The sequence below is a fragment of the Diospyros lotus genome, chromosome 7 (assembly GCF_014633365.1).
Source record: "Diospyros lotus cultivar Yz01 chromosome 7, ASM1463336v1, whole genome shotgun sequence".
Taxonomy (NCBI): domain Eukaryota; kingdom Viridiplantae; phylum Streptophyta; class Magnoliopsida; order Ericales; family Ebenaceae; genus Diospyros; species Diospyros lotus.
Window position 1 is genome coordinate 1,467,864 of NC_068344.1, and position 13,128 is coordinate 1,480,991.

Consider the following 13,128-nt stretch of genomic DNA (forward strand, 5'->3'; position numbering starts at 1 on the left):
ATTATTAATTCTGATAGTTAATTATTTAATTTTATTATTTTTATTTTTTGAGATGCAAAATTAGTAATTCTATTTTATAATGATTTTTTTATTTAAATTCATGCTTTATTTATTTTGTTGTTCCATTTGGACTAAAAAAAAACCCCAACAACTTCCTAAGTTCACATATTATTTTTTAATATTAGGTCATAAATAATGATGTGCTATTTAGATAAGGAGATTTCCTAACTCTCAAAGTCTGTAGATTATTTTTCAATATTAGGCAATGAATAGTGAGGTGCCATTTAAACGAGGAGGTTCCCCAACTTACCAAATTCACATATCATTCTCTAATGTTAGGCAATGGATAGTGAGGTGTAAATTAGTAAAGCAATAGGAAAAAAAAAAAAGAGATAACGTTATTTTAGGAGGATAATTTGATAAAACAATTTTTTGGATGGCAAAAATTTTATATAACGAATCCGCATTGATCTGGACATTAAAGAAGAAAAGTAAAATTGTAAAAGTAAATACATGACTTTTTAATTTTCACAACCTTGCTATGACTTTTTATATTTTTTATTTATTCAACTCTTGCATTTTCAAATCTTTTTTTCTTATCTATACAATCAATTGAAAAAAAAATTAATTTCTAAACTTGAATACAAAAATTTAATTAGTGGTTTTACATATAAAAAAAAAGTAAATTTTAAATGATTTTTAATATTTATTTATGTTATTAAAGAGTTATCAAAATAACTTTTATTTAGGGTCGCAAATATTTTTAAGCTTGCTATCAAAGCTTCTAACCGCTTGAATAACCATCCTTGTCGTCTAACCCAATTTCTTTTCATTGAACCCAATTGAATAGAAATCCAATCCATACTAATTCTCGTTCGGAAGCAAAACAAAAGGTGTTGGGCTTTAAGAAAATGAAGATAGAAATGAAAAAATTGGATAAGCCAATAGCAAGGACCTGAATTTAGGTCTTGGGTATTGACCCAGTTCAGCTCATGTGAGAATTGGGCCTTACATTGGGTCAGATTCATGCTCAAATTGAAATGATCCAATTAAACCTTACCCAAATTTGAACCAACTTTAGAACCAAATGTGTGTGTGTCTATACAATTACATCTTAGTTTTTAGGGTTTTTTTAAGTAAAATGAATTAGTTCGAGTGCAAGTGTTTCTCGATTTATTGTAATCGATAGAGGTTATGAGTTTAAATTTGTTGGCAACTCAATATAACTATTTTTCATTTTTCTAAACACACTAGATAAAGGGTATTTTAAAAATTTAATTTATTGACAGAGTTTTATAGCGTTATAATTATAGTTTACATATCAAATAAATAGTCAATAGTATAGATACTAAACCATAGTAGATATATATTAAATTCTCTTTTACACTATAATATATATATATGCCCCAACTAGTAGGATATATTCAATTGATCGATGGGGGGTAATGTGATTATTGTTTGAGATAATATGATCACTGAGACATGCTCTTGGATACAATATTGACTGCAGTGACTTAGGATATAAAATCGCATTGGTGCATATTAAGATTTATACTAACTCTTTGGGTTTCTTTATAGAGATATGATGTTGTTTGGAATTGGGATCCATATCTTCACTTGCTAGCTCTCAAATTACGGGGCTTTTGTTCCTTTGGGGGAGTTTTGATAATCAAGTTAGTGTTCGAATTTTAGAGAACAAGCATGAGAGGAGAGTAGTAAGCAGGTTAAGGTCTTGAGCCCCTCTTTTACTTTTAGAATTATTGGACTTATATAGCATATGTCTTGAATGGCCTAAGCATGATTTTAACTAACTTATTTCCTGTGACCCCGGAGCATGGCTTCGATTGGTATCTAGCCTATATCTCTCAGTCCATTTCAGATCCCATACCACTAGTAATAGCTAGAGAGAAGGGTGTGATGACACGTAACTAATTAATAAAAGTGATACGTGTCAAATGAAGACTGAGCAACATGTTGCTTGATCCTTGGGAAGTAAGTATTTATCCTCCTTCAAGATACTTTGATTTATCTCCATCTTTACGGGTAGGTAAAGGTTCATCATTCATGGGTATCGTTTGAAAAACTTACAGAAAATATTCTTCGAAGGCAAATTCATTTTCTCTTCCACGATGCATAAGTATAGATGATGCAGGTTAATTTATTGCTTAATAAATTATGAGTGAAAATATATTTATTATTTAGATATTCAATTATGATATTTTTAGTGACACTCGTAGTAAAATACAAGACATCAATATACAAATGTCATTAAAAAAAATTACTCATTTGAGTGTTAAAATATATAGAACTTCCTCAAAATAGGTATTACCTAGCCAGGGTAGTTGCTCAAAGTGGTAATCTCCATGCAAGGAGAAGCCTTCCACACTTGAGAGTGAGCCCTAAGGATCTCCAGTGCTTTGTCTTTCAGATACGAGTCACAGTTAAGCTGAAGCACCATGCAGAGCTTCGCCACAGCCCCAACCCTCACCATCTCCTCAAGAACCATGGGTGTCCCGGAGAACTTGCATATCAGCGACAGAATCAACACGGCCCGGTCGTTGGCTGTCGGAGAAACGTTCAGGAGCCTCTTGGTGATGACAGCGACAGCGGCGGCGTGACTCAGGAGCTGTGCTCTCCCGTCAGCGGAATAACACAGATGAAACAGTATTCCCAATATGAGCTCGGAGGTTCTGTTCTCCGGCGATCCCAGTTCCAGCTCAATGAGCTCAAAAATGGCCTCGTTTTCCACCATTATCAGTCTGTTTCGTCCCCATGGACAAGCTTCTAACATAATATGCAAGGCTGCATTTACCCCTTCTTGGGATATACCTGTTAAAATTAAAAATAAAAAAATAAAAAAAAACAAAATGACACAAGAATGTTAGAACTAAGTGTCAATCTTGAGTAAGTTAGCCAAAACACCATCTTGAGAGGCTACTCAAGGATACGAATTACTCGTACTCTTAAGAATTCTCAACTAGCTAGACAATAGAAAACAACGAACAGCTTGTAATTATAAATATTCTCAAAACTTCTTTTTATTACCTCTAAATTAAATAGGGGGTTTATATATATAGAACAAACAAGAGAAGCAAGACTTCTAATTTTCTAAAGTGCGACAAAAGAACACTTAAAATATGATACTTAAAAAAAGAATATATTTGTAGCTTTCTAACGTGGGAGAGCAAACACCATCACAAAATTAAGATGAAAATATGATATTAATAGATTAAATGAAACGTGTACTCATTATTCTTTGAATTAGATGACGTTCTCAGAATGCACAAGCTTGATTACTCGAATCCAATAAAAAAAAGGGGAAATTCTGAGATTATTAATGCTCTATGATGGGTTGAATTGAGAGCAAAATCATATTAATTAATACTCTATGATGGGTTGAACTGATGAGCAAATTGTTAAATTAAACATTTTGCTCGACAGATTCACCTTTCGGGGCACACCAAATAGAGTAGAAACAATTTTTTTTAAAGTAAATCATTAATATTAACTCACGTTACCTTCTCTCAAAGCACGTACAATCTTTTGGAAGAACTCGGGTTTTAGCCGCCCTAACACCTCAGAGTTAGCCTTTCCGATGATCTTCTTCAGTACTGAAATCGCATGGCTTTTCACGGTCAGATGATTGTTGATCTCTAGACCTAAAACCCAAATCAACGAGTCGATCATCTGATCATTATTTTCGTCGAGAAGAAGCTTCGTTTCCATCGACTCAGTTCGAAGAAGATACAGAGTGCTCAGTGCTTCTTCCAGCCCCATAGTTTCTCCGCTTCTGTAACAAGCTACAACGAACCCTGCGATGGCCTGGATCACTCCGGCTTCCGCCATGCAAATCCTGTTCCGTTCGTGTTCGAACGCTAACACTTCCAGTTTCCTCAACGATTTTACCCTAAATTCTTGAACCTGAATCCCTCTAATGAGGCTTAGAACATTGAGTTTATTGAGAGGAGGCTTCGGCGTCGGGATTCTGTCTAGGCCTTTCGTTGAACACCATGCCTGAATCAATCGCCGGAGCGTGTGGTTGGGCGTTAAGTATGAGTCCCTCGGCAATGGCTGCTGCGTCACCGGACAAGTGGTGTTGTTGGCTTGGAAGAGCCAATGCTCCATGCTTTCCCGATCGTAGGTGATGCCAGTTATAGCGGTTACTGGGTCTCTCATGATTTGCAGAGAGATGGGGCAGATGAAGAACTGAGGAACTTCTGTTTCATCCATGGAGAACGAACTGAAGGAAACAAGTATATTTAATTGATCGATATTCTTAGCAAATATATTGATAATATTGTTGAACAGACATATATATATATATGTGTGTGTGTGTGTGTGTGTGTGTGTACAGAATGAAAGAGTGAAGAGAATAACTGGAAGATGGAGATTAATGGGGAGTCATATCGTGTGGAAGGGAAGAAGATTGAGAGTGGTAAGAGAAAGCGGCTGATGATTTATGGAGATGATGAGATCTGATGAGAATGGTCTCCATGGTTTACCAGTCAGCAGTTCTCACAGGGGCGTTCGGTGGTCAAACAAAAGTTTCAATATGGTCAAATCACCAACTCCTCAATTCCACTGTTATATATATATATATATATATATAGACTAAAGATTTGATCGAATAAGGACAGGACCAGGTTAGTCCAATTTACATTAAGGTCGGCGGCTAGGCGAGAATCACTTGGGTGTAGGACTGATTATATATATAAAATATAAACGTAATTAAGATAAGAATATCGAAATGCATACGTGATTATATATATATATATATATAAAAAGATACAATTAACAAGATTATAATGGCTACGATTAAGCTTACATTTCTATTGGGGGTACAAAAGGGATGGGAGGGAGGGGAAAGAGACTTTTATTACTTTTACTATCTTAGTTTTGTTAATTTTGTACTTGTTTATTTATTTTAAAAGTGAAAGGGCATAATAATAATTTTATTTTCTTTTTTAATTCTCTATTCGAACAAATTAAAGTTATGTTTCGAACTTTACATTACTTCTTTTACTCTTATTTTGTCTCATTATGTACCATTTCGTTCTTGACACTCTCTTTCTCTCCCAAGCAAAGGGCAAAGGCCAAAGGCCAGCTGATGATATATAATTAAAATAATTTAATCTTCTAAAAAGAAAATCAGTCGTGGTTAGTTCATGTGAAGAGATCAAATGAAATAAAATACGTATAATAAAAGAGAGAAATAGATAAATAAATATTTGAAAGAACAAACTTAAATTTGATTATGAGAGGGCAAAAGTTCGGTTTACTCGAACTAATCAAACCAAACTGAGCGAACTTGTTGGTTTAGTTTAAATTTTTTTTTTTTTTGTATTAGTTCGGTTCAGTTAATTTTTCTCAAAAGTTTTATTTTTGGTTTTTCATTCAATTTTTAAATTGGAATAATCGAACTAACCAAACCTTAAAATGATATTATTTTGACATTGATAAAATAACATCATTTCTTTTCAATTTTGTGTGTTTTCTATCAGTTTCTTCTATTTTCTTTGATTTTTTTTTTTTTGTTGGGTTTCTTCAGTTTAATCGGTTAAGTTCGGTTTATATGGTTTGGGGTTTGTTTTTTTTTTCAGTTATCGGTTAGTTCAGTTTTTTTGATTAATCGGTCAGTTTGATTTTGTTTTACTCTCTAATTCGAGTTAATCAGTTAGTGAATTTTAGTTGGTTTGGTTTGCGCACCCCTAAATTTAATATTACAAAAACTTGATAAAAAAAATTGTTTTTGGTGATTAATTTAAGAAAAAATTGCATGATTATAACAAATAATTAAACCAATTTAATTATAACAAGTCATTGATCCTATGCAAGTTAATACAATGTTAATAAGAGATTAATTAACTCATACATTAATCAAGATGTAGGTCAATTTTCAGCATTTATAATTGGTGGGTCACTATATACAACACTGATAACTGGCATTTTTAATCAGCCAGACCACTCAGTCTTGTATTTGAAGACAACTATTTAATATTACGTGGGAGTCGCAATCCATGACTTTCATACAAAGTGAATTATATATAGGTTTAAATCTATTATTTACCTAAAAAGAAATGGGAAAAAGACAAATAACAAAGACAGCTAATTAAGGGCTCTCTTGACTTCAATTTGCCCAAATTGACTACGAACGCATTAAGGGGTCACTTGGAGTGATTTAGGGTAGAACTTACATTTAAACTATAATTATTTTTGAGAAGATTGCCTATGAAAGGTTTTGAGTATAGTTTCGATCCATCATCAAAATCTGTTTTGATGTTGGCACTTGAAAAAGAAAGTGAGATTGGTCCCTTAGTTTAATTTTAGATGCTTAAGTCAGTAAAGTGATACCAATAAATAGTATGTAGTATGTAAAGATGAGTTAAATTCAAATGTCTTTAACTATGGGGGTCCTTACTCTTTATATAGGTTTAACGAGGTGAGATTCTTAGTATTATTTTTGAGATTTTGAACTTTGACAGTTATGGATTGACGGGGGATTTGTCGAATCTGTCTTTGGATCGTCCAAAATTTATATTCGAGAGTTGAATCCATTGACTTTGCTCTTAGATTTAGACTGAATATAAGAACACATCCTATTTTTCTGTTAATTGTCAATAAAAATACTTTATGAAATAGAATTTTATAGTTTTTCAAGAATAGTTTATGATGATGGTATTTGGGACTGACCATCACGTGCCACCTCTGCGACTGGACCTCGGGAATGGTACTTCGGACTTGGTGATGTCGGACCTCGGGTGTAGAACCTGCAAGACAATGGAGGGCCGGGGTTAGGATCCCCCGGGATGAACTCCGACGCTCAAATCAGTAGAGTAAATACAAGTAGAAGTAGATGAGAGAGCTGTAGAGGTTGGGTATACCTGGCGAGAGTCCTTGTCTTTTATAGGCAAACCCGTTTTGGGGTATCCGAGATGAGCGGGCACAACTCCCGAGGGTCCCGATCAAGTTGGAACGGGTCTTGCGGTTCGATCCGAATTTCTCGGGCTCCGCTCTGGAGTGTTGACTGGCCACGTGTCGGTCTCTCAGGTGATTCACGTGGCATGTGAGACTATTAGCGCGTAAGGGTATTCTAGTAATTTCAGTTGGTGCCACATCAGTTTAGCAACTGTGTCACGTTTATAATAGAACATTCAATACGGTAATATTAAAAATTATAATTTTTTATAAAACAATCAAAAATTCTTTTTAAAATGTTATAAGAAATTCAAAAGTGGGCTTAGGATGGCAACATATTAAGAGTGAGTCAAGAGCAAGCCGTAAGGGGCATGGTGTTTGGATAAACATTAGGGAAAGCACGAGACTTATGGGTGCGTGATGCATGCATTCAACTATCCATCAGAATTTAATGTTTCCACCCAATCAAGTCAAAAATACCAGTCAACTCTCCCATATATGTCGACTCTCTCTCTCTCTCTCTCTCTCTCTCTCACACACACACACACACAATTGGGCCCCCTTTTGCAATCTAGAAGAAAAAGACAAACTAAAGTCTAAAGGTTAATAGGGTAGTTGTGGAAGAAAAGATAAAAAGAGAATATTTAGGGGGTGCTTACTTAATTTGGATCACAAGTTAATACAATTCATTCATATCACTATTTCACTAGTATTCATATCACTATTTCACGCTAGTGAAAGCGGGTTTAGACTGTTGAATTCATGTGAGCAAAATTTGGTGCTTAATTGTAAGCACCTATATCCCAACCACCTAGTCTATCCAAACGAAAACGCTTACATAAGAGAAGAGAAATAGACATAAGACAAAACTACCCTAGCATGCATATATACGAAAAATACAACAGCGAAAGTGAAACAATATACATGCACGCCCACAAGTACCCTGCTGGAACAGCTGTCAAGGAGTATATAAAAATATACAGACACCTGTGCCAACAAATAAAAGATACAAGAAACAGCCAGGCACAGTAAAAAATGAGAGTCAGAACTCTTAACAAAACATCAGAGAAGACGGGGGCAGCTAACTATATACCCTACTGACACGGCTGGCTGCTAGATGGCGCGATCCTCACCCTCGACTTTTGCTTTACCCTTACCTGGAATGATAGAAAGCAAGGTGAGTTGCAAGACTCAGCAAGTTTATATGAAAATGAAGGCTGTAAATGAAACAGAAGAGGAGATCACTCCAAATATAAACTCACATGTACACACAAGCCATGTGATGCAACAACGCAACAGTGCCGCATAATAAAAACACGTACCGGTCCTTGGGGCTCACATAAAACACCTGGCACCCAAGTCCTCTACCAACCTACCGCTGCCCTGAAAGGCAACATAGATCTCCAACAAACCTGTGCACACTGTCTCGGGTCGGTACTCCGATCACCCGTCCATGTTGGTACTCCCGACACCCGAGCCATAGGCTCCCTCGGAACGGTATTCCCGTCCGAGAACTATATACTACCAATAGCCATGCAATGCACATAAAATGCAATGGCGTAGTGAGCATCAACGTGATACAAGACGCCCATACATCCAGGCATCAGGCCATGCTCTGCCCATATAGTAAATCACACGCGATGCATATGCCCATGTTGGATGCAGCATAACCAAATTAGAATGTCCGTGACCAAGCATAACCAAATCATGATAAACCCAACATGCAGCCCGTACCCATATGCATACTAAACCATGCAACAAGAATAAAACATAACCAGGCATGCTATAATCACATAACAGCAGAGATAGTCAGCAGTGCCTGGCATCGGTTAGCAGTTTGTGACTAGAAGAGACCAGTAGACGGCCTAAGATTGACCGTACAACAGTCACACCGTCATCGAACAGTTAATCCTTGCCCCCACTGCTCAATCGCTCTAGCCTATAAACAATCAAAAGTTATAATAATACCCGAACAGCTAAGAACCTAGTCCCGGGTGAGTACGACATCATTCCCACAGGCTTGGGGGTGGCACAAACCCCCGTAGGCAACCAATGAATAAAACCCTCGAAACCAATTGAATAAATTAAATTTTAAAACAAACCGTTTAAAATTTCATAATTTATTAACAACCGAAACCAACGAAGGGAGATCAAATAAATTGACAACGAAAGAATCGACGATGAGGGTATAAAGGACTTGCCTTTCCGAAGATATCCTCAGACTCAATTCAACCCAACACAGTAAAAATTATATACACTGCAATATCACAATTATTTATCAAAATTAATAAAATTGGGCTCTAAACAAAATTTCAACCGTATAGAATATTAATTACTAGCTGTTCTACATATTTGAAAAATTAACTCTGAAATTAAACGTAATTTAATCTAAATTTTTTTAGCAAAATCCTCAAATTTTCTTGCTCGCGCGCGCACTGATATTCTGAGATTTGTTGCTGCTCGTTGCTGTAAACAAAATGCCCGAAATTGGGCTTAAATTCGGCCAAAAACGAGCAGAGGGGGGCGCCGCATGGCAGCGCTGGAGCGGCCCCTAGGGAGCCCACCGCCTCATTCGAAACGACGTCGTTTCGACGTCTTTGGCTGATTAAAATTAGCCAAAATTCGACCCTCGCGCGTGCAACCCCGCTGCCTCGAACCCTCGCCCGCTGCCTGGCCGCCTCGCGCGTGAACCGCCCGCTTCCGCACGCCTCTTCAACATATATATGAGTTATGTTATATTTAAGGTGACTTTTAGACTTTTCCGCAATTCACGTCAGCACCTCCAAACTCTCATAAATTACACACACACCCCCTATATTAATTACACTAACGCCCGAAACTTTTAAAAATATCACATTTTCATTTTATTTCTATTTTTTTCTAATTCCAGAAATTTCTAAAATAACTTAATCAACTACCTTAATTTCTTATTTCCTTAAAATCACATAATTTATTTTTGTTTAATCATAACAAATTATTTTGATATTTCTTTTAAATCAAATTATCCCTAAATTAAATTAAATTGCCATTTACGGGGCGTTACACTAATAGTAAGTTCATAATGACCGATATTTGGTCAAATTTTGCAAATATGTCTAGTGCGTTGTCTCTAAATAATCTTTATACTTAGAAAAATTTATGCCATCTTGTACACATCTAGTGTTCGCTATTTTTAATAGTGAGTTTTCTATACTTTTTTATTAAATAAAAGTGCATAAGTGTCGACTTATAAAAAATGCAAATTGAACTCACAATTGTGATAGTAAGTCGAAGATATCCAATTTTTTTTTTTTTTTCAAATATATGGAGGCTACATAGAAGCAAACAAAATTTGGCTAAGTACTATATATTAGACCTTATGAACTTGTTACTAATAATAGCCAGTTCTGCTCGGATCTGAAATCTTTCTTTTCACACATGAAATGGTGATATAAGTGATTTTATGTAATATATATATGTCTAAAGCTTTCTTACCATCTCAATGTATTCCCACCAGTCTTTTATCCTTTTTGCCTTCTAAAGTTTTCACAAATTAAGATTCAACGTTTTACATGCAAGCATGGGTTTCTTCTTTACAAATTAGGGAAGTATAAATTCTGATAAGGTCTCCAGTTGTTTGACTTATGTTTATAAAAATTAGAGGGACCATTTGTGTTATGAACGTGTAAAAAAATAAAAAATTTTAAATAAAAGTTCATTAGCTGTTGTCTAACAGTTATAATTTATTTTTTAGTGTTTAAGGTAAAATTTAAACAAAAGAAGTTTTGAACAATGGTAAAATTGTTTGAAAAATCGTTTTATTAATTTAAATGAAATTGTTCCATTAATGGTAAAAATGAATGCTCCATCTTCGGGAGAATTGGATATTCTGGTTGAAGAAGGAAGACTGGTTGAAATAGGGATCGATGCTGACAATGTTGGTACCAATGGTGGTGGTGGGGAGGGAAATGTTACAGAATAGCTCAAGTGTTGGAGGTAATCTTGTGAAGTCTAAATCCCGACAAAAGAGAGAGGAATAAAAAGCATGCGATGGAGAAGATGAATCATAGAGCTAAAAGTTTAAATCATATGTTAAAGCAAGAGGCTAAGCTCAAAGTGGGCCGTGTGGGAGTCATGGAAGCATGTGACCACAAGGGGCTAAGGGACTCACAACTCACTGAATGAGTTTAAATAACCGAATGAGGTGAGTGTACGGCATGTGACATGATCGGAAGATCGGATTAGTGGGAAGTTGCATGATCGAGTGGGTAAGGGCCCAAGTAACCAAATGAGTGAGCACGAGGCATAATCAAACGAGTAGGCACAAGGCATGGCCGAATAGGTATGGCATGTGTGATGACCGAATAGGTAGGGGTCAAGTGATCGAGTGGGTGTATATTACAAGTGAATGACTTATGGCCGTGGGCATGTGGCCATGCTGTGACCCGAGTAGGCGTGTGCAAGGCCACCGTGCGGCACAAGAGCCTTTAGACCACGTAGACCGATGGCCATGCCAAGTGGTCGGGTGGGCACCTCTTAACTGAAGGACTTAGCCATATGGGACACACAACCATGCGACAACCTTATGCAAGTAAACCACGCACAAGACCAAGGCATGTCCGAGTAACCCATTGGGAGTAGAGTTGTAATCTCCACTCGACGAACCTAAAGCTCAAGCATTTCACATTCTTAGAGACTTAGGCATCGGAGGGTTTGTTCGGAACACTCATATGTACCCTTAATCGACTTTTTTCTCAACAAATTATTCGTTATAAGAAAGATCATTCATTATCTCAAGATTTATTTACCTCGAGAGTTACTCGATTTAAAAGACTTACTCGTATTTATTTTTTTGTGTCACTTGCATCTTATTTTTCCATATTAAAAAATTTATTATTATAGTTCAACAACAATAATTTTATATATCTATATTAATATAATATAATATAAAATATAAAATATCATCATACATATTAAAATTAAATACCTAAATAACATTTTGTCTACAAACACTTTGCCCGTCAAAGTGAAGGGCGGGAGACAGCATTCCATTCCAAGTCAATCATGTCAAATTCATATCCGTATTATTTGGGCTACTTTCTTTGTGGCATCAATCCAGACGTATACTTGAATTTTGTCAACTTTTGCGGGAAGATATTATTTTATAGTAAAAAAAAAAAAAAATGTAGAGGAAAAATGCGTAATTAAAAAAAAAATTAATATAAAAAATTATAAAAATAATTATTCAACTAAACATAAACATAAAATCTATCCATTCAAACAAATATAAACATAAGTTACTTCTTTCTTTAATGTGATTGTCGAGATAACAAAGACAGAATTACATTCGTCTCGCCGTGGAATAAAAAAATATTTTTAATATTGTAAAATAATTTTAAAGTATTTCTAAGTTATGAAAACAACCTAAAAATGTTTTCTTAGTGTTTCTTGACATATATAGATAGAAAACGTTTTAAAAAAATCGAAACAACACCATTTCGATGTTTTCATGCATCAGAGGTATTTCGGACGATGACATGGTATTTCATATAACCTAAAGGGTGATATATAATAGAAATAATCATGCATATCTCTTTATATTATATAATATATTTTTCGTGTTATATAAGATAGTAATATCTTAGATACCGAAACATTTCTTATCATGTGATTGTTAACATATGATTTAGACATGATATGTTATAATCTATTAATTTTTTTATTTTCTTAAATATATAAATGGTGCTATTACTTTGATTTTTTATAATTTAAATTATTTTTCATATAAAAATCTATATATAAACTTATACCCAAAAATAACTTGAACTAGTATATACCACATAATATAAATTCAAATATCACTTAATACTAAAATTAACATAAACCTCATAGTTAAAAGGGGTTTTGAGGTTTAAACTGATGCATACCACATTAGTTTTTATCAGTAGAATTTGACAATAAATCATATGAGGGACTGAATTGTAATAAAAATTAAAATTTAGTGATTATAGTCACAAAAATGAAAATATAGCGACTGGCTTATTACAAAATACAAAGTTTAAGGACTAAAATGTAATTTACCCTAAAAGATATTCATCTCCTTCAACTTTGCATTAGGCCTTTAATTAAATTCAACCCGAACAACAAAATCAAAATCAGCCCAACTCAATAAATTCTAGCCCAAAACTTGCCAACCCAATGGAGAGGCCCAAGGCGGAAAGGCACAGAATGTGG

General features: G+C 35.0%; 1 protein-coding gene across 1 annotated transcript; it reads right to left on the bottom strand.

The window, feature by feature from the left end:
- Positions 1–2,242: 2,242 nt before the first annotated feature.
- On the bottom strand, positions 2,243–4,431 carry LOC127806524 (E3 ubiquitin-protein ligase PUB24-like). Its single transcript, XM_052343878.1, has 2 exons — positions 3,519–4,431; positions 2,243–2,829 (listed from the first exon to the last, which is right to left on the bottom strand). The coding sequence occupies exons 1-2, from the start codon at positions 4,228–4,230 to the stop codon at positions 2,330–2,332; spliced, it is 1,212 nt and encodes a 403-aa protein (XP_052199838.1). The 5' UTR covers positions 4,231–4,431; the 3' UTR covers positions 2,243–2,329.
- Between the last annotated feature and the right edge of the window lie 8,697 nt (positions 4,432–13,128).

Bases quoted from the DNA above. Each gene is read 5' to 3' on its own strand.
- LOC127806524 (XM_052343878.1), bottom strand. From the start codon at position 4,230: ATGGATGAAACAGAAGTTCCTCAGTTCTTCATCTGCCCCATCTCTCTG. The intron at 2,830-3,518 runs GTAACGTGAGTT...TAATTTTAACAG, and splicing joins TGTACGTGCTTTGAGAGAAG to GTATATCCCAAGAAGGGGTA.